Consider the following 22612-nt stretch of genomic DNA (forward strand, 5'->3'; position numbering starts at 1 on the left):
AAAGATTTTGTTGGGTTGACCTGTTTAACTAACGAGTTAAGCTAACAACCTAAATAGAATGTTGCTTTTGATGGATTTGGTAGCATTAGACCATTGTTTCATTTCTTGCTTCCCATCAATTTTGTCAACTAGATCTACAAGACCGGAATCGACATTTGCAGTCTTGAACTAAGGTCGAATGATCTTGGATGTGGTTGAAGACTTGAAGTAGTCATGCTATTTGCATATTTATCACATTGCCCTTCCCATTGGTGTTTAGAGCATTCTCAATCCGTTCCCCATCTCTATCCCTATAATTACACTAAAAAACACTACATTTTTCTTTCATGCTTAATTAAATAGTATTTTTTATACATTTATCATTACAGTTTTCTCTCTCCTCTACTCACAACCAATCCAACAAATATTAAAAAATAAATAGGGAAAACAATGTTTCCCCAAATGTTTCCCCAAATTTACAAAAAATCACTACATTTCTCTCTCCACCCTATAATTTACACTCACAACCACTCATCACCCCACCCTATAATTTACAAACCTCCCTCACATATTTATAGAGAAATGGATGAGAACGCTCTTATCTCATGCCTTGTTAGAATTTAGAAGCAAGAACCATAAGGCACAAAAGGCGCTGTTTTTCTTAGTGGGTCCAGTTGGTGAACTGCTTGACCTACAAATGCAATTTGGGCCCTTGAAATCTGCTTCTTGTTCTAACCCAACCCTCATCACATGCAAAAGAAACTCTTGTGTACCAAACTCAACCAAAGTATTAGGTATGTGGTCCCTTTTACAAAAAGTTATTTGACTAACCAATTTTAATTTAAGTTAGTAGAGATTCAGTACCCAATCATGCTCAAATGCTTTTCTACAATTATATATATTTTATATAAGTTTTATTGGGTCAGACCATACGCACATCAGCTAGTCCACTAATCAACACCCCTAAGCTGTACATCTGTTTACCATTAATCTTACAGAGACTTGCAACGAAAAAGTAAAATGTTACCGCCTGTTTACTAAGAAATCGTTAAATCTAAACGGACATATAAAAGTGAAACAACTTATGTGCCAGCACGCACATTAGTAGTAAATAGTGTTTTGAAGGACATTCCTTTTAAGCAAGCCCTTTATTAGAGCATTCTTATCAAATCCCTCGTTTAATGTGAGGGGTGCTTTTATAATTTAGTGAGTGGTGGGTAAAAAGTTTTTATATTTTAGAAAAAGTAGTGATTTTCCTATATATTTGAAAAGTTACTAATAAAAGTTATTATTCATCCTCTATAATTTTTTAATATAATAATAAAAGATATAAAAAATATTATTTAATTAAAATAGAGAGAAAATATAATGAATTTTAGAGTAATTTTTGATTTATGAATAGAAGCTTTTTTAAATAGTAGATCTCATAGGTTTGACTAATGTACTATGTGTTGAACTTCTCTAGTTAAGTGTTTTAATTTTTATTTTCTTTATTATATCCTACGAACCAAAAGGTTTTGTCCTAGTTTGTATATAATTCAAAACTCAAAACACCTCAAACCCATTTCACTTTTGTCCTTACCCTCCCTCCCTATTTCTCTTTCCCAAAACTCTTTTCCATCTGCAATTTTAAATCTAGGGTTTTTTATTTCACTTCCAAAAATCACATTTTTTCACCATCCAACACACCTTTGTCTGCCCTAATTCTTCACCCTTTCTACATTATCAAGATTCAAGAAACTCAATTTTGTTCTTGTAAGTTCTTGTTGTTGTTTGAGCTCAAAAGCTTGAATCTTTTTCACTAAAGATTCAATCTTTTTCTTGTTTCTTGATGTTTCTTGAAAAACCCATGTAAAACCCTCTTTCAATTTTAGTTTATCTTTTGTGGGTGTTGCTCAATTTTGTATTTTTAGGCCGAATTTTGTGAAAAGTTTGAATCTTGACAGGTGTTTGTGATTAGTTTGTTGTTAATTTTTGTGGGTTTTGCTCAATTGTGGTTTTAGAAGTGTGTGTATTTAGGTTGGTGTGAGATTAGTGAGTAAATGCATGGATGGAAGGGAAGGAATTCCATCATTTTATCTCAATAGAGGGTTTCGGGGATCGGGTTCGAATGTCGGGTCGGGTTCGAATGGCGGATCGGGTAATCAGGGTGGAGGGTTTCAAGTCCCACCTGGTTTCAAGATCCAATCAAACCCTAATTTATCGCCCGTTAGCCATAGCAATATGAGGTTAGCACTGTCGATAGGCTCTTCGTTTCATTTGGAACATAACACCCCACCACCGCAACCACCGCCACCTAGTTTCCCTCATGGATTTAACTTGGAAGGTGGTGGCGGTGGTGGTGTGAGTGATGATGGTGGAGGTGGTGCAGCCGCCATCCCCGCCCTTCCCGACCCTAGAAGTGGAAGTGGAAGCGAGTCTGTTGTAAAGAAAAAAAGAGGGAGGCCTAGAAAGTATGCACCTGATGGGAACCACATGGCTTTGGGATTAACGCCTGCACCTGCGGTCACAACACCTGATCCAACCACACCGACACCACAAAAGAAAAGGGGACGGCCTCCAGGCAGCGGAAGGAAGCAACAGCTTGCAAATGTTGGTATGTTTATTAATTTTTGATTGGTTTATGGATTTTATATTGGCCTTATGCAGATTCTTTTACATTGTTAAATTGTGAGTATGCATGTATTGCTTTAGATTGTTGCATCTTGTTCTGCAATTTACATTGGTTGTTATGAATCTTGGACTTTTTGTGTTTTCATGTATCGGTTCTAAAGCTTACACTTTTCTCATTCTTTTGTTTTCATGTTGTTTTCTTTTTAAAATGCATTGGCTTAAATTTTATGTTCTCATTCTTGTGTTTTTCATGTTGTTTTCTTATTGTAATTTGTGTAGGCGAATGGATGCATAATTCAGCAGGATCTGCCTTCACACCTCACATCATCCATGTATCAGTTGGAGAGGTATGCAATAGTGTATTTAAAATGTTGACTGCCAACTTATATATCCAAAATTTCCCTATTAAGATTGAAACTTTGTGAGGTAAATGTTGTGATTTAGCTTGGATCATCCCAAAAACGAAAACTTTGTGAAAATTTCTTGAGTCTTGAAATTAAAACTGAGAAGTAATATTGTAAACCTTATATTGCAGGATGTTGCGGAAAAGATATTATCTTTTGCACAGCAAAGGCAACGGGCGCTCTGCATCTTGTCAGGCAACGGTTCTGTTTCAACTGTGACATTACGCCAATTTACATCTTCTGGTGGGACCGTAACTTATGAGGTTTGGCCATTTAACCTAAAAGCTAATTTGATATCCCATTAGTCAAATCATGATTGTCACATTGTTCTATTAAAACTACTTTCTAGGGTCGTTTTGAGATTCTATGCTTGTCGGGTTGTTATCTGCTTGCTGAAACCGGCAGCCCCCGCAACCGTACCGGCGGTCTTAGTATTTCCGTTTGTAACTCTGACGGTCAAGTTCTTGGTGGCGCCATTGGCGGTAAACTCATTGCCTCCACCCTAGTTCAGGTATATCATTCTTAGTTACACCCATTTTTCATTACATTTTCATTTTCAAGAAATAATATATTTAGGAAATCATATATTCTTTGTTGGCGGCAGGTAGTGGTTAGTAGCTTCTTACATGGTGGTGGTGGTGGAGGAGATAATTCTAAAGCAATAACCGCAATCGAGGCACCCTCGGGAGGCGAGAAGATTCCTGGAGTTCAGCTTAACTAGATATTATCTTGTAGATTAATGGTGGGCTATGTGTTGATGATGTATTTGTTACAAACTAAAACAAGAAAACTTGACATGTTTATGTTTGTTTAGCTCTAGAGCTTTTCTTTTTTTATTTTGTTGAGTAGATCTTGTAATGCACAGTTGTCATTTGTAGCTATTGTCTGTCTTTGAGGCTAATGCTCATTTCTAGGGTTTGTTCATGGTAATTCTAGCAATTTTCATGTTCTTGAATTATTCAATACAAGCTTTCAATCATACAACAGAAAAATAATACATAATATGGCATTATTCAACAATCAACTCATTCAAACAGTTTCTGCAAATCTTGAAATTTACAGGAGACCCAAGTGTTTCTGAATGTCCCTCTGCAAAAAAAAACAAGGGTACATTAAATCAAACAAGTTTATGCAGAATATAAAGATGGCCACTTTTAGAAGGGTATTTTTGTCTTTTTACCTCGATCGTAAGAGGGGAAGTTGTGGGATAATAGCGGTCAACGGGTATACCATTTTTGTCAACCAAGAACTTGGAAAAGTTCCACTGAATGTCTCCTCCAAGGATTCCATAGAACCCTGTTTTCAAGAACTCGTACACGGGTGCTGCATTCTCACCGTTCACATCAATCTGTGTTTGAATTGCATCAAAGTTTCGAACTTTTTGATAAATTTTGAAACTTTAGTAGCTTTTTGATGATGGGTTGTTTGAATTTTACCTTGTCAAAGATGGGAAACTCTGATTTGAATTTGGTGCAAACAAAGTAAACAATCTCTTCATTAGTTCCTGGTTCTTGTGCCCCAAATTGATTGCATGGAAATGCCAAGATCTCGAAACCTACATTCATTGAAGTAAAACATTGAAATTTAACTAGTGACTGACGCTGGGGGTGTAAACGAGCCGAGTCTGAGCTCCAAGCTCGGCTAGTTTCGAGCTTGGTTTGTGGCCCGTTTTCAAGCTCAAGCTCGGCGTGTCTCTTTTGTTATTTAGTAATAAATTTATACACATTTTTTAATTATTTTTTTATATTTTGAGAAAAACCTTAACGAGCCTAAGCTCGGCTCGAGCTCGTGTGCTGTGTGCAATACCTTAAACGAGCCAAAGCTCGGCTCGAGCTCGTGTGCTGTGCGCAATACCTTAAACGAGCCAAAGCTCGGCTCGAGCTCAATTGTGCAATGCGAAATTGATACATAGAGTCCAAAAGAGTTAAAAAATAAAAATGCACAAGGCTCGGGCTCCATAACTAAGCGAGAGCTTTATTTGAGGCTCAGGCTTGATAAGGCTCAGCTCGTTTTGAGCTTTTATCAATCCGATCTCGAATGACACCATAAATGTTAATAACAGTATATTCTAAAGAAACACCATTGGCACACCAAAATAGTAATGTTTCATACGGCCCATATGATAGGTGAAAATGGTTATACAGGTCGCATGACAGACGAAAAATAGGTCATGCATGCCATATGGCTAGTTACAATGACACATCATATGGGCCATAATGTTTCATACATGCCGTATGGGTTGGTGTTTGCTAAAATCATACAAGTCATATGACATGTTAGACTGACATAAAAATTACTGATGTGACAACGCACACCATTGATAGTATCATACGGGTATGAGCATTTGCGCCCTGTCATAAGCTCCATATGATGATACCAGATGGTGTAGCTATAATATTACAAATAAAAAAGCTACGTTTCTTTACAATGATGTATTATTCTTTATAAAAAGTGTAATTAACAATGATTTTCTTCAAGATTATTATTATTATTATTATTATTATTATTATTATTTATTCATTTTGCAGATTACAATCATTTCTATGGTCTGCAACAAAACAGTCAAACAGCATCTTCCACGATACCTATCACTAGCAAACTAACATCTTGGACATCAAAAACCTTGGTTAACAAAGTTTTGGTGGTTATGCACTTTCTTAGTTTGTTAAAATGGTCATGCTATCACTTAAAAGGGCAAGCAAGAATCCCCTCTTTATGATGAATAGCAATTTATTCAAAGTGATGAATACATCAAAACCTACAAACCTTTCTCCCTGTACTTCAAATAAATCTGATTCAGTTCATCATAGTTGTTATTTGTAAGCCCACTGCCACAAAGAACCAACAACACAACTGACTGTAAGCAACTTTAGAATATATAACCACAAAACCAAAGACAGAAACACAGTTAAATAGTAAAAAAAACATGAGCCTGCTTCTAGATGCATACCACTTGGAAGCAACATTAACAATAAGTACAACCTTTCCCTTGTAAATGCTAAGGTCTACATCATTGCCCTTGGCATCCTGTGTCAAGTTAAAAATCAAAATAATAAGGGGTGTTCATGAAACCGGAAAAAAAAAACAAAGAAAAACTACCGAAACAAAATTCGATGGTTTGGTTTTGGTTTTGGTTTTGGTTTTAGTTTTGCAAATCATGAAAACTGAAAAACTCAATTTACAGATTTTCATTTATTATTAGTTTTTTTTTTCATTTCAGGTAACTTATAAGAATTTAATAAATATATAACTCAAATAATTTTAACTCCAATATATAAAAATCAATCATTTATTAATTAATTTATAAGAATTTAATAAATATGTAACTTATAAAACCTTAATAAGCATGCAACTCAAATAACTCAAATATTACGCCCAAATTCATTATTTTCGGCAAAAAAAATTCGGCTCAATATTTTCAAGTAAGATGGTAAAACCGAAAAAACCTACACCAAACGGTTTTCAAAAAAATTGAAGTTTTGGTTTTAGCACAAAACATACCCAAACCGAATCGTGCACGCCCCTAGATGAAATAATCAAAAAGCCGAAAATAATACTAAGAAATTTATGAAATAAAAGAAAAGCTAGAGAGCCAAATTGACTAATTTTATTGCTAACTTGAAAACCGAAGGTCAACTGTAATAAGAGTGAATGAACTGTAGAGAAAGTACAGAATCAAATTCAGGGTTCTTGAGCAGAACAAGATCAAACCTTGACTGTGAAATCATAGAGGGTTTTCTTGCCATGGATGGTTGCGTTGAAATTGGAAAGGAAAGATGTAATATTTAATCTAATTTATTTTAATTTGGTGAATCAAATATGTATGCCAAGATGCTGTCTTTAGCGGCTACAGTTTGAAACGTGCAAACTAAAGCTGATACCTTTTTGGATCCTTTGATAATCAAAATTAAATGTTAATAATCATGAAAACAATTTGATGTGACCATATGCTTGATCTATTAGTATTTCACAAGAAGAAATGTTTTTGACTTAAAGTCTTATTTTGGTATATGTTGTGTGACCAACTATGCAACTTTAGTATCTATATTTTATTTTATGCAAATGACTACCCCAAATTCAAAAAACTTGTATTTTTAGTACTTTTTTTAATTCCGTCTATTTTATCAGTTAAGTCAAGGGTACTTTGGTAATTTTGTAATTTTCTTAATTTTTTTTTCTTTTAAATGCCTTCCCCCCTTTTAAATACCGGCAACATTCACCCTCAACGGAAGTCCGCTGCCGAAAACTACTTCAGCTCGTCAGCGAACGCACCGGGTTTGCCGGAAATGTTCGTGAACTCCATCGTCGTCGTCGCTTCGTACTGAACCATCATAAGCCTAATCCGTCACTGCTCGTTCTTCCAAGGTCACTAGTGATGGAGGTTAGGAAGGCCGATGGCTGCTGCCATATCTCCGGCAGTAGCAGCAGCGGCGGCGATGACGATGACGATGGCTAGGGGTGTTCAAAACCGGATATCCGAAGTTTCGGATATCCGAAGTTTCGGATATCCGGACCTTTCGGATAGTGAATTTTACTATCCAAATTCGAAATTTCGGATACCCGAAGTTTGGATATCTAATCGGATAGCGAATCGGATATCCGAAAATCTAAAAAAAGAAAAATAAAACCAAAACAAAAAAACAAAAACCTATTTCTAACTTACATCTCAAGAACCCTAGTTTTTCAATCCAACAAACTAACAACAAATTGTTCAAGATAAACACAACCCATTATTTCAAACTAAACAATCTTCTCAAACAAACATCTTGAGAATTAAAAACAACTTATGGTGACGGACGATGGTCATGGAGATGGCACGAACGACGGTTGTGGAGATAACACGGACGCCGTTAGATGAGGGCCGGAGCCTAGATGTGGTATGGTTGACGGTGCCTTGCGATGGTGGCGTCTCAGCAGCAGTGTATTGTGGTGGCTGGTGGGAGTCGGAAAAGACTGAAGCAGAGAGCAAAGATGAAAGTTAATGAAGGTGTAGATTGGCCGCTGTGTAACTGTGTTATGACTTTAGAAAAAAAAAGAAAAAATTAAGAAAATTACCAAAGTACTCTTGACTTAACTGATAAAATAGACGGAGTTAAAAAAGTACTAAAAATGCAAGTTTTTTGAAACTGGGGTAGTCATTTGCATAAGATAAAATATAAATATTAAAGTTGCATAGTTGGTCAAACCACAGGTACCAAAATGACACTTAATTCAATGTTTTTCAAACAAAGAGTTTTTAGTTAGCGGTACAACTAAGAATTTATCAACCACTGAAGGTTGTTGGCGGTCTGTTATAACATCGCCACTTCATCTTGAAGGGGCATGCCTTGTGTACCTGACGTGTCCACATGGCCTGTGAAACTGCACTAAAATGATGTCCAAGTGGTATATATTATATTATAATTATAATATATACATAAAGTTTTTGAAGTTTTTGATTACATCGAAACAGAAGACAGCGAGCAACAAACTGCGTTGCTACCCTTTAGTCCATATTATAGATTTTTAAATATCGTGAAGCTTAAATTGGACTGTAAATAAAATACCAATAATTTAGTCCCATATTATACCATCCATGTAAAAGCATCAACATTGATATATCATATACCAGTTCCTAACTTCATATGGACCATAGGTCCATACCCCAAGTCAAACAAGATACTAAGTTTATTTCTAGTAAATCAAGACCTCCATAAATATGTCACATTAATGGCTCCCAACTCCAAATCCAAACCACTAGTTAAGCTAGAAACATAACCACCATGACTAAACCAAATAGCACTCATATTCTAGCCCTTGCGACGTTTCTTTTGGTCGTGTTTCTTAGTACATCCACCGAAGCACAAGTTTGCAACCCGAGTGGTCGCCTCAGGGGCAAAAAACCACCCGGAAACCACTGCAACCACCATAACATGGCGGAATGCTGCAAAGAAGGGAAGTTTTACGATATCTACCACTGCTCACCACCCGTGACATGAAAAACAAAAGCCATCCTAACACTAAACAGCTTTGAAGATGGTGGAGAGGGTGGCTGGGCGTCCCAATGTGACGAAAAGTTTCACTCAGATAAGACTAAAGTAGTCGCGTTATCTACTGGTTGGTATAATAACGGAAAAAGATGTCTTAAAAGATATTACGATTTATGGTAACGGGAAGAGCGTTAAAGCTAAGGTGGTTGACCAGTGTGACTCGACCATGGGGTGCGACGACGAGCATGCTTATCAACCACCATGTCGGAATGATATTGTGGATGCATCAGATGCGGTCTGGGAGGCTCTTGGAGTCCCGAGAAAGGATTGGGGATGGATGAAGGTTACATGGTCCGATTAACTAAACTTTCAATGTGTAATAATGTTCGGCTCGGTTTCATTTCTGTAACGATAAATGTGGTTTACCAAACATTTGACAAGATAAAATACAAGACATACATGTAAAAGGTTGCTTTTATTACTACAAAACTTCTTATATAAAGTTCAAAGTTCGAAACATAACACGAAAATTCGAAAACCAAACAAGAAACCACAAGTACCGTAACCCTTAAGCGACACCAAGCAGCTTCTTTATATCCTTCTGCAATAAGTCAATAACAAAACCAAACAGGAAAAGATGAGTTTCGCACGTGTAGAATGCTGACAAGATTATGTTATATATGCTAACACACCTCTATGCTTAGAGGAGTGGTGGTTGAGGCATAACGGTCAACGACTCGTCCTTCTTTATCAACCAAAAACTTTGTGAAGTTCCACTTAATGCTGTCCCCAAGAAGCCCTCCTTTGCTTGACCATAAGAAATCGTACAGGGGTTCGGCGTTTTTGCCATTTACATCAACCTGCATTAAACACGGGTCAACAAACTCGGTCAACGCTATATGATCAGTTCCATGAAACAGTTTGGACAACAGCTGTTGGGTTTGTGGAGGCCCGTTTTCGGGTTTGTGCTCGGTTAAACGAAGACAAGAAAATTGTTGACTTCATGGGTTCGAAGACAAGGGAGGCTTGTGGGCCAACCCTTATTCTCTTTTATGTAAGCCTGTTTTATGCTTTTGTAATTTCTTATCACGAGTGTTAAAAGAAAGAGCATAATGAAATAATAAATTTATAGTTGCAGCCCATTGACGCAGGTCAGCTTAGACCCGACCACACAAATAAATGCTTGTATCGTGTTTGTTTATTTTCAGCAGTTTGCTTGTATGTTCATCTTAACCGAGATCCTAAGAGCACTAACCTTAGCAAAGATGGGATACTCGGCTTTAAAACAAGTACAAGCAAACTCTTGAATTTCTTCATTGCTTCCGGGTTCTTGCCCTTTAAACTGATTGGATGGGAATGCAAGAATCTCAAGACCTATAAAATCACAAAATTAAAAAGATTTTAAAAGTTATAGAAAGTGAAACAAATATTTAAACAGTGACTGGAAAGACAGACCTTAAAGGTACAAGGTTGTCAGCTTAGGATAATTAGAGTTTGTGAACCCACTGTAACATATATATAATTAAAAGTTAAAAAAAAAGAGCTCATTTTATAATTTAACAAGTAAACCAATTGGGACATATAGTTTACCATTGTGATGCAACATTAACAATTAACAACACTTTTCCCCTGTACTGGCTAAGATCCACTTCTTGGCCCTTTGCATCCTAAAATAAAACCAACCAAAATTACTATTTAAAGCACATTATAAACTACTAGATACTAGGATCACGTTCGAAGATCTTCACTTTTGAGGGTACATGTCACACCAATTACAACTAGACTGTAAATGAACCGAATGTTCGGTGGAAAGTTCATTCATTCCGTTTGTTTAACGAATGAACTGAACGGACATGAACATAATATTTCATTTGATTAAATGAATGAGATGTTCGTTCGATAATGTTTAATAATATGCTGTGTTCGTGAATGTTAAATAATATGGTTTATTTACGTCTTTTATGTTACATAAAGTAAGTAAACAAGCATATTATTTAACATTACAATTAGAATCTAAATCAAAGATTTATTTTGTTACATCATCAATGGCCCGCCTATAATAATGATCAATAGAGATCATTTGAAAGCCTTAAAACGAAGACAAACCTTGACGGTGAAGTCGTAAACCGATTGCTTCGATTGAGCCATGGACTGATTCAATCTTGTAGCTGATACGAAGGTTCTGTTGGTTGTAGAAAACCAAGGTGGTGTTGATAAACCTGAATGATGAGAAATTGAAGAAACAGGTGAAATTAACCCACAATTTGAAGGGGTTTTGTACGGGAGGATAACTACTAGAATTCTTCGACTAATAAGCTTGTTGAACACACGACACAACATTGGGCTTGGTTCTGAAATGATAAATCTCGTACGGTTGATGAGTGTTTAATCTCGTACTGGTGACTGTTTGCGTGTGTGGAATGTGGACATTGAGCTAGATACGTGGCACTTTTACGTTGTGACACCTGGCAGTAGTGACGTTGCGAGCCAAGATGGTGATCAGAATTTCGAGACTCCATTACATTATTAAATATAATATAAGCCGTCTTCGAAAATTATAAAAGATTTTTAGATCAAAAACAAAAAATATTTGAGTCTTAATCTAGTTGAGTAATTCGGTTTAACCATTAAAAGTGTATATATATTTTTATACCCTTTTTTAACTTAAAAACTTTAAGAACTACTATTAACCAATCATAGAATTTTTATTTATTTTTTATTTTTAAATTAATAAAAGGGATTATATGTAATTTGTCATCCATATTTTAGAAATTCTACAATCTCTCAACAAATAAAAAGAATAATTATTTTGCATTAGATCTCTATAATACCAACCATGGCGGAAACTATTAGCTAGAAACCTAAAACCACCATTGCCATGAGCTCCAAAACAACACATCACCGTCATAGATATTTGAAATGAGCCCAACTGCCTGAGATTGATAATTCAGCGGCAAAACCCTAGCCACCGCGACCGTGAACCACCCATCTCCACAACGGTTGAGTCTTCTCATCTCCTACCTCCGCAACCATCTTCAATCTGCTTGAAAGGAATAAATCTAGGGGATGTTCATCGCCGGTAAACCAACCCAAGCTTGGTGACGAATTCCGCACCGCCGCCCAGATCTATATGAAAACCGCAGGAAAAAACGATAGAAGGCGAAGATCGGGACCCAGGAGTTGAAGCGGCTAGAAAACGGGTCAAATATGGTCTTGGGAGTTACTAGTTTCCTTCTCACCTTTTAACTTTCTTTCATCAACCATCAAGTTCAAATGCTTTTGATGTATTTGAATTTTTTTTCCTGGTATTACGTATTTGTTATGACCTTCAAATTCTAATATGCATTTGTATTTATATTTTACTACCTACTTATTCCATTTAAATTCAATATTAGTCTAGATATTTTGTTTGAGGTTTATGGAAAATATGCGTACAATAGTATGATTATTTGTTGGTGTTATGTGCATTCAATCCTACAGTTGCACCAAGAAGGCAAGAAGCGGTTTAATTTACATATACGTAACTCTTCATTATAAGAAAAGCATGAACAACACGTTAGTTTACATATATGTAAGTACGTAATTTTGTTTTACATATATATATATATATATTATTAAGATTAATATACATATCTTTTCATGACTACTTCGAAAATACAAAAATACTAGAGCTGCATATATGTAAATGCGTAATTTAGTTTTACATATATGTATATTATTAAGATACATATCTGCATCTTACTATCTTAGCACTACATAAAAAATACAAAAATACTTATATGTACTCATATATGAACACTAGAGTGTATGTGTGTAGTTTGGTTCAGTAACACATGTGTAATATGTTATTACAAATATGAATAACCACGACTAACTTTTATTAAAATGAATGTCAAATAATAATAATAATAATAATAATAAAACTTTAATTATTTGAATAATACAAAAATAAAATGAAATTAAACTGGTTGGACATAATAGATAAGCTTTAAACTACTCAAAATTTGAAACATAGAAGTTGGAAATTGTTTTTCTTTTTTGAAAATTTTTATCAATTCCTTGCTTTTTACTTTTGATTTTCCAACTTTTCTTTTTATTTCACATGTTTTATCAATTCGTTGCACTTTTGATTTTCCGAGTTTTCTTTTGTTTCACATTTTGTTTGACGGCAATTGAATATCCATGTCCATTTTTCCTATCTACAGATATAGAGCGAAGAGAGAATAAGAAAATAAAAAAGTAATGAAAGAGTATGTGAGAATTTTTAGGATAGTATTAACATTTAGATTACCTAATATGCCCCTAATCCTTTTAATTAATCTTCTTTATTGTTCATTTAATTACTCAATTACCATTGTGAATCTTAACCATCGATCTAACAAATAAATGGTCAAGATTGATTAAACTAGTTTTCTAGAAAACTTTGGTTCTCAATGGAACCCTCCCATATATATATATATATATATATATATATATATATATATATATATATAATAAAAAAATAAAAATTTGGTCCGGGGTTCGTCGACCACCCGGCCATGCTCATAGCCGGCTTTGGTTACATGATTCGTTTTTCAAATCGTAGACCAGAAAGGTTCCCTCTTAACCTGATTAAACCAGTCAACTTAGCTCGAATGGTTTCTACTAGGGGTATTAATCGTGTTTTGTTGACGAGGTCGATAAGTTTTAGGCTGCATGTTAAGAGTTTTCAATCCTAATTGACCAACATATTTAGTTGTGTCATGTTAACCCATTTAAATTAGTGTCGAGCTTGAGTTGTTTTTTGGGGTCGACCCAATTTACGTTTAATTACGAGTACGAGTAATACCTACTGACTTAGTAACAATTTAAACAAGTAATTACTCTAATTCATATATAACAATTTTGTAATTTTTGATATTCCTAATCTTTTTTGTATATTTATCTTTTATTCATAATTAATAAACATGGGTTTACATATTTAGCTCATGATTAGAATAACCACAAAGACATACAGTTATAACTAATAAATTATAAGTGTTAGGAGTAAAGAATAGATAAAAAGCAATTAAGAAAATTACTTTTACTTTTAAAGTTACATAGTTACATGAAAAATTAAAAACCAAAGTATGCAATTTTAAAATGTAACACTTCTCATCAATAAAATAAAAATACTAACTTCTTTGACATTTTTAAACATGTTAACAAGTCAAGTCACTTTTAAACAAGTCATGTTCACGTTGACCCGTTACGCGGGTCTTGTTTGGCTTAAGTTGTTTAAGAAAAAAAGGTCATGTCAGCAAACTAAACCTTTTTATTTTAGAGTTAATAGCCATTTTCGTCCCTGTGATTTGCTACTTTCGCCACTTCAATCCAAAGTTTGATATTTTGTCAATTTAGTCCTTATAGTTTTAAACATTAGCCAATTACGTCCCCCCGTCTAACGGCATCCAACTATGCCGTTAGATTTAGGGGTATTATTGTCTTTCTCCTATTTATATTTAGTTAATGGTCAGTTTCGTCCCTGTAGTTTGATACTTTTGCTACTTCAGTCCAAAGTTTGAAATTTGTCAATTTTATGTTTAATTTATTCAGTTTTTTTTTTTTTTTTTGCTACTTCAGTCCATGATGGAATTCATTGGTAATTTGGTAAAGTGGTCAGGGTAATTCCCTAAAACCGAACTATATCGAAAAAACCAAAATCGTTTCTCTGATTAATGCATAATAGTTAGGGTTTAGAGATTAACATATCGTAGCAAACATTTGGGTCGAAATCAACATCAGGAGGTCGAATATCCCGTATTTCCATGTTTGCTCAAGAAATTAATGCACTAAATCGAATGTGTGTTCTTCAAATCGTGGTATTGTTCTTGAATTCGTCGGATTCAACCCTAGAATTGTAGTCGATATGAAGAATTCAAGAACAACACCACGATTTGAAGAACACACATGCGATCTAGTGTATCGATTTCTTGAGCAAACATGGAAATGCGGGATATTTGACCTCCTGATGTAATTTCGACCAAGATGTTTGCTACAATATGTTAATCTCTAAACCGTAACTATTATGCATTAACCAAAGAAACGATTTTAGTTTTATCGGTATAGTACGGTTTTAGGGAATTACCTTGACCACTTTACCAATGAATTCCACCATGAGGGAGAGTTTAGAAAATGTCTAGAAACTAAATACGAGGGGGTATGATTATTGTTATCGACAGAGTAAACGTAAATCTGTTTTGGTCGATGCTTGATGGTTTTGGGCTTGGCTTATGCTCTTAAAGGCTATAGACAAAAAAAAAAGAAAAAAAAGCTGAATAAATTAAACATAAAATTGAAAAATTTTCAAATTTTGGACTAAAGTAGCAAAAGTATCAAACCACAGGGACGAAACTGGCCATTAACTAAACATAAATAGAAGAAAGACAAAAATACCCCTTAAACTAACGGCATAGTTGGATGCCGTTAGACTAGAGGACGTAATTGGCTAATGTTTAAAACTATAAGGACTAAATTGACAAAATTTCAAACTTTGGACTGAAGTGGCGAAAGTAGCAAACCACAGGGACGAAAATGGACATTAACTCTTTATTTTATACTTCTTTTTTTTTTGTCGGGTTCAGGTCGTCTAGGGTCTAAAATAAGTTGTTGATTAGTGTCAAATAAACAAACATTCAAATAGTTTAAGGATGAAAGTGGCATGTTAATTAATCAGTATTCAGTATCTAACTCACAACCAAAACCCATGGAGAAGCCAACAAGTAACACCAACGGCAAACTGGAGCAACATCGTCAGACAACAATCCCCACAGCCTCAAAAATCTGATGAGGGCATTGCTGTCGCCGTGGTGCATAGTTTAGTTTTGGTCGGTTTTAGGCTAAAACCGAACCAAAAATAGAAACTTTGGTTCAGTTTGAGCTTGAAATATTTGTGCTGAAAAAATGATTTTTAGCTCAAAATAGTGAATTCGGGCATAAATATTCGAGTTACATATGTATTATATTCTTATAAATTACTTAAAGTAGAAAAAGAACTTGAAACTCAATAAGTCTTTCTTGCATGCAAAATTAAAACCGAATCGTAACTTCTGTTTTTACAAAATCAACAATTGAAACCGCCAGTCTTGTTTTGGGCATTTTTTATTTTTATTTTTTGGGTTTCGGATTGGTTTTTTTGGTTTCGTGCACACTCCTAGTTTTTAGTAGGGTGTAGGGATGAGGTTGGGATGGTACAGGTACCGATCCCGAAATTCGGAAATTGTTGGTACCGGTACCGAAATGCTCGGTTCGGTACGGGTACGGTACCGGTATTTCGTGAAAAATTCGGGAAATACCGGTACCGTATCGATACCGAAAACTCAAAACTTGGTACCGATTCGGTACCGACGGTACCAAATCGGTACCGAATACCGGTACCAATCAGTACCCATACCGAAAACGCTCATCCCTAGTGGGTGTGCATGGGTTGCGTCAGGTTGGTTCTGAGCTAATACAGAACCACAAACTGAAATTTCAATTTTTGAGTTTTTATAAAGCTGTTTGGTTTCGGTTTTTAGTTGGCTTTGGCTCGGTTTAAGTTTTGTTATTTGGGTTTGAAAATTTGGGTCAAAAAAAGGTTTTTGCCAAAAATAGTTAACTGAAGTCTAAACTCTAAACTGTTTTGTTAGTTAATGGTTTAAATTTATTTGATTATTATACATTTGGGTTAAACTATATATTAAGTTATTATAAATTACTTAAGTTTCAAAATAAAATTTGAAAATTTATAAGTTCCCTTTGGTTTTTTTCGGTTTCAATTACATACAAAACCGAATCGAAAAATCGGTTTTTACAAAAACATGAAACCAAACTGTCGGTTTTTATTTTGGTTTGCTTTTATCGGTTTGGTTTTTTCAATTTTAAATCATTTTTTTTTTCAGTTTCAAGCACAACTCTAGTTGCTAGTCATCTCACCTGCCATGTTATGTATAAATAGTTATGATTTGAATGCATCATCTTATGTGGATGATGATAGTAGTGAGCAAAGTCGGATGTTGAGATCACTTTCTGAATCTAGTGTTGCGTGTGTTACTGGCGATTATGCAATGCAAAATGTTATTCTGCAAATGGGCTTACGGTCAGTTGCGTCAGGTGGAATGCAAATTTGTGAGCTGCACAGGTTCGTGTTCGTTTGCTGCAAATGATATATTTACTCATCATACCGGCAAGGCGACAAGAGGGCTCCTTTGCAACCCCGGTAAGAAAAGCACTTGCGGTTTTCAATGGAAAGAGGAACACGAATGACAATCATTATTCGCGTGCTAAGCATTAGAGTTGTTTTCTTTAAGCATTTGTAATTTGCATAAGTTTGTATTAAAATTTGATTTACATGGATATTTTATGAATGAAGTTTTGATTTTAAAGAAAGATTGACAGAAAATAGTCGATGTGTTCCGGAGTTGCCCCAACCCGACTTGACCCATTAAGACTGACCTATTTAAAAACTATAAGAAAAAGATTGATTTGAAGTAAATGTCAAAAACCAACCAAATCCATGAATATGTAATATTTTAACATTGTTCTTATTTCCAGATCAGATTATAGTAATCACCACCTAACTAGAAAACTATAGAATTTGAGTCTGTTTTAAAATTTTGAACGGCTACTTGCAGCATTCCGTCTAGCGCAGCATCCCACGAAGTAGATTATAGACTGTAAAACACCAACGTTTAAAACCTTTTTCAAGTCTCACTGAAAGTTCGATGCTTTATGATAAAGGACTTACCAAGACAACGAACAAAACCACATTAAAGATTGCAACCACGCGCCATTCGGTTTTCATGTACTCTGCTACTGCAGCCCTGTAAAGCCGATACAATATCAAAATCATAGACTGCAAATAATAATGGAGAAAAAAAGCTTACTTGCAGGAGTCACAGTTGTAGCATTTTACTGCTTTTGAGTTCTTGTAAAGTTTGCAGTCCTTAACGGGACTAAGTGGATGGAAGCTCAAGTCATAGTAAGAGGCATTCACAGCAGGATAACCGCACCTAAAACATTAAATTTGAGTTTGAATTTATATCATGTTTTATATGTAACGAGTCAGGTGGATGAGACCAAAATAAACGAAAAAGATTTTAGAAACCTACTGAGACGGTGGTCTGCAACAACCGGCTTCAATCGGTGTCAGTTTTGCTGATTTGTATTGTTTGAGAGTCTGCATAAAACATGTTATTAGTCACATTCTTTAAATGAATCAATTAATTAGAACCGAAAGGGGAGGGTGAAATTAACCGACCTTGTATTTTTTCGATAGGTTATTACAATCATCAGCTTTAACAAGACAACTTTGAAGGTGCTTCCAATTATGAGTGCTATTCAACTGTGACCCGAATTATGAAATTGAGAAAAAGTTTATTTAGTAGGTAAATTTTCAAGATTTCATGCTGGGAACTAAACTTGAAATGGATGCTTACTTCTTTTAGAAACCATTTATTGTAATCTTGAAGATGATACTCCTTGAATCTGACAACAAACAAGACAATGAATTTTAAAGTCGTTAAAGAACTAATACAACGGCGGAATAAATAGCACCTTAGATCTCACCTCAACCCCGCAACATTATGACCGGAGGCATTGTTGGTTATAATAAAACTGCAACAGAACATGAGAAATGAATGATTTAGTGTATACTGTATGCTACAAATCTAGATAACATCTAAATTTTTTTTTCTCAATCTCTGAAAATGCATAATATACTTACGCCAATACAGTAAAAACAAGGATTCCTAACAAAATCAAGCACAGTATGATCAAATACTGCAAGATATATAAACTTTTAGTATCAGTGACAATAAAAACTGTAAAAACAAAAAGAAAATTAATATTCCCAAAAGAACCACCAAACATGACCATACCATCCATAACAAGATAGAGTTGTTCTTTAGCGCCCCTAAAAACCCGATGATTGATCTGAAACTCGGAACACAAACCACAATAACAAAAGAGGTACTTATAGATATTGCTGAATAATGAAAATTTGTATATTGGGCTAAAAGTCAAACTGTTTCTCATTAGGAAATTATATCAATAAAATGAAGAAAACAGTTGATATCTTACATCACGAATATGAGAGCACCAAGAACCAAAACCGGAAGAGTGAGTGATTTTCTACAACCATCATGATGAATGCTAATCCACACGCCAAACACGATCACGCCCACAGCCACAAACTACACATTAAAAAACTATGGTACATATTTGCAATATCATAAATGGTCAAGCTTCAAAAATCGAAGAACTTGAGCCAAAAGAACCCCAACAGCTAGAAATAAAGGTAGTACATAGGGATCTAAAAGAACTTAACAGAACCGAACAAGGCCTTGTTCATGTTCGTTCGTTCGTTAAGCTTTTATCGGACAAGTGAACGTTCACGAACACCTAACCCAACGGAATTTTGTTGCCTGTGCCCATTCATTAAATAAATGAAGTTGTTTGGAAATGGTTCAGGAACACAAACGAACAAACACGAATGAACACATAAAATGATTTATCTGATTTAACTAACCGAGAACGATAAGTGTTGACGATTCTGTCTGGCTACCAAGTTTGTGCTGGTGTGTTTTTAACATCCATATTCATCATTAATTTTACATATAAATTAATCACATAATACTCATATATCTTTTTGCTTTATAGTTAATAAACAATAATTATGCTTAAATATATATGATAAGATTAGAAAAATCATTAAAAAATATTAAAACCTTTAAAGAACAAACATAAACGGACGCAAACGAACACCTTATCAAACGTGCACGAACACAATTGAACAAACATGGCCTCTGTTCATGTTCGTTCATTTAGCTAATCTAACGAAATTTCCTGTTCAGGTTCGTTCATTAATTAAACGAACGAACATAAACGAACTTCCCGCTGAACAGTTCTCTGAATATTCGGTTTTAAATCTATATGATATGATTAAGATTAGAAAAGTCCTTAAAAATATTAAAACCTTTAAAGAACAAACGTAAACGAAAACCTTATCGAACGTTCACGAGCATAGTTCAACAAACATGGCCTCTGTTCATGTTCTTACATTTAGTTAATCAAAAGGGCATAAACGAACTTCCCGTAGAACAGTTCTCCAAACGTTCGGTTCGTTAACAAACTACAAAAACTTAGCATAAACAAGCATTTCAACAAACACCTAGAGTGCATCTAAAAAACATACCATAGTAACAAAATTAATCCATCTGATCACAAACGTGCTAACTCCTGTGCTCATTTTCTCCCAGAAAAAAATTAAAAAACCCTTGAATCAATACAATCAAATAATCAAAATTCAATATTTTTTGTAAGGTGACTTGCACTTTGAAAAAAGGAGGCGGCAAAGCAACATAATAAGATGATGATGATGGGTATTGTATTGTATTGTATTGTATTGTATTGTATTGTATTGGATAGAGACTAAAACTTTGAGGGTATTTTGGGGAATTGACAACATTGACATGATTTACGGCTTTTTACGCTAATGGAAGCTTGAAAAGTGACAAGTTCTTGTTAATGAGTAACAGACAATGGTGCACAAACAGAAAGTGGCGATGTTAAAGATTAAATCTAAATCTATCCGGTATAATAAATAAAAGTTTATAAATACCACATGACATCACACAGGATACATTTTACAAAATTTTCTCACATGTCTCTTTTATTAAATGTATTTTTCTTTTTTATTAATAGTTTTATGTCTAACATTTTCTCTTTTTAATCTAGAATTTTTTCTTTTTAATATTTATTTTTTGATTTAAAAATTTTAATACCAACATAAGTATATTATTTAGTTTTATATAAATATATTGCATTAGTTATTAACATTAAATTTTTATAAGTAACGATTTATCATGTTAATTTAGATAAAATAATTAATTTCAAAATTTAAAAAAGAAAATTTTTACTTTATGTTTGTTTTGCAATAAAGATTAATAAAAGTTAAGACCAATCATTTAATGGTTGATTTGTTTTTGAGACAAACTGTTTTAACACATAGTAAGCTATGTGTTTCATTATCAAAGTTGAAAGCAAAACAAAGTGAAACTACTAATTTTGAAATGGAGTTTAAAGATATAAATAAAATTACAAATATTGTATACAAAATTATTTAGAGATTTATGAATTTTCAACAACATTTTATTTCTATGTTGTGTAATGTGTAATTTATTCTACAATATAGTATATCTTTATATCTTTCGAACATATTTTTGTATTTCACATTGTGTTATTATTTAAATAAATTTATTTATTCTAACCCGTGTTCTACACGGGTTTCTCAATGCCATATGACATTACACATGACTGATCCTTACAAAATTTTCACATCTCTCTCTCATATTGAATATATTTCTTTTTCTTATTAATAGTTTATATTTTATCTTTTATTTTCTTTTTAATATATTATTTTCTTTTTTTAATAATTATTTCCTGGTTTAAAATTTTAATACCAACATAAATATATTATTTTCTATTGTATAAATATATCGTATTAGTTATTAATATTTTGTTTTTATAAATAACGAATTTTAACGTTGATATAGATAAAATAATTAATTTTAAATTTCATATTTCAAATAAGGAAAATTTTAATTTATGTTTGTTTTGCAATGAAGATTAATAAAAGTTAAGGCCAATCACTAATCACTATAGATGGTTGATTTGTTTTTGAGACAACCTGTTTTAGCGCATGATAAATTATGTATTTCATTATCTAAAGTTGAACGCAAAAACAAAGTAAAACTAATAATTTTGATAAGGCGTTTAAAATTACAAATATTGTACACAAAAAAAATATTTAGAGATTTACGAATTTTTAACAGCTTTTTATTTCTATATTATGTAATGTTATATATTATATCTTTATTTCTTTTGAACATATTTTTTTATATTTCACATTGTGTTATAATTTAAATAAATTTATTTATTTTAACCCGTGTTCTACACGGGTACCTAACCTAGTATAAAATATAAAAGGTATATTTCCTTTTGGTCACTGCTCTGGTCCCAACTAATGAATTAGCTACTAATCATCCCAACTTTTTTTAAATATTTGTTCCTAACGGTCCGCGACTAACAGAATCCTAACGTCGTTAGTGTCAGGTCGCCAGAAAAATGGTTTTGGCCGGAAAACTCATTTTTTTTTCTCGAAAACTCAACATTTTCGTCTCAAACATCTTGGTAACTTCGTATCAGACCTTTAAGAACATTTTTCTAGTAAAAGCCCCCAATTATTGAGTTCGCCAGAAACCTTAGAACCATCGTCGGAATCAGTTGATGGTGCTCAAGTGATGGTAGTTGGTTAGCGGTGAGTCAATTGGCGGTGGTTGCGATGTTCAGAGTGGTGTTTTCCGGCAACAAATTTGAATTTTTTCAGCCAAAAGCGTTTTCCCGACGACCTGAAACTAACACTGTTAGGATTCCGTTAGTCGCGGACCATTAGAACAGATACTTTAAAAGTTGGGACCATCAGTAGCCAATTCATTAGTTGGGACCGACAGTGACCAAAAGACAATAGTTGGGACCATTAAAAATCAATATACCAATATAAAATACAGTAAAATTCCAAAAATACTCATTTTTAAAAAGGTATTTTCGATTTTTATTCATTATTTTCAAAATACCCAATTAAAACTGGTC

General features: G+C 34.0%; 3 protein-coding genes and 2 pseudogenes across 3 annotated transcripts; 2 read left to right on the forward strand and 3 right to left on the reverse strand.

Annotated features, from left to right (window-relative positions):
• Nucleotides 1-1515: 1515 nt before the first annotated feature.
• On the forward strand, nucleotides 1516-3885 carry LOC143607394 (AT-hook motif nuclear-localized protein 5-like). Its single transcript, XM_077082855.1, has 5 exons — nucleotides 1516-2575; nucleotides 2872-2939; nucleotides 3128-3259; nucleotides 3346-3507; nucleotides 3601-3885. The coding sequence occupies exons 1-5, from the start codon at nucleotides 2026-2028 to the stop codon at nucleotides 3715-3717; spliced, it is 1029 nt and encodes a 342-aa protein (XP_076938970.1). The 5' UTR covers nucleotides 1516-2025; the 3' UTR covers nucleotides 3718-3885.
• Nucleotides 3886-4016: 131 nt separating this feature from the next.
• Nucleotides 4017-7299, reverse strand: LOC143607393 (glutathione peroxidase 1-like). Its single transcript, XM_077082854.1, has 7 exons — nucleotides 7247-7299; nucleotides 6708-6786; nucleotides 5947-6023; nucleotides 5763-5824; nucleotides 4433-4551; nucleotides 4177-4344; nucleotides 4017-4085 (listed from the first exon to the last, which is right to left on the reverse strand). The coding sequence occupies exons 1-7, from the start codon at nucleotides 7297-7299 to the stop codon at nucleotides 4053-4055; spliced, it is 591 nt and encodes a 196-aa protein (XP_076938969.1). The 3' UTR covers nucleotides 4017-4052.
• A 1423-nt stretch (nucleotides 7300-8722) lies between these two features.
• LOC143607397 (putative ripening-related protein 1) lies at nucleotides 8723-9326 on the forward strand (annotated as a pseudogene).
• Nucleotides 9327-9483: 157 nt separating this feature from the next.
• LOC143607395 (putative phospholipid hydroperoxide glutathione peroxidase) lies at nucleotides 9484-11146 on the reverse strand (annotated as a pseudogene).
• A 6386-nt stretch (nucleotides 11147-17532) lies between these two features.
• LOC143607396 (tetraspanin-10-like) lies at nucleotides 17533-20221 on the reverse strand. The gene is made up of 11 exons (XM_077082856.1): nucleotides 20157-20221; nucleotides 19043-19155; nucleotides 18841-18895; nucleotides 18687-18742; nucleotides 18530-18577; nucleotides 18400-18448; nucleotides 18222-18305; nucleotides 18073-18140; nucleotides 17848-17973; nucleotides 17709-17784; nucleotides 17533-17635 (listed from the first exon to the last, which is right to left on the reverse strand). Exons 1-11 carry the CDS (start codon nucleotides 20208-20210, stop codon nucleotides 17570-17572), a joined length of 795 nt encoding a protein of 264 aa, XP_076938971.1. The 5' UTR covers nucleotides 20211-20221; the 3' UTR covers nucleotides 17533-17569.
• Nucleotides 20222-22612: the final 2391 nt, after the last annotated feature.

The sequence above is a fragment of the Bidens hawaiensis genome, unplaced genomic scaffold (assembly GCF_021521415.1).
Source record: "Bidens hawaiensis isolate Kalapana, Puna unplaced genomic scaffold, B.hawaiensis_p1.1 tig00081822_1, whole genome shotgun sequence".
NCBI classification, from domain to species: domain Eukaryota; kingdom Viridiplantae; phylum Streptophyta; class Magnoliopsida; order Asterales; family Asteraceae; genus Bidens; species Bidens hawaiensis.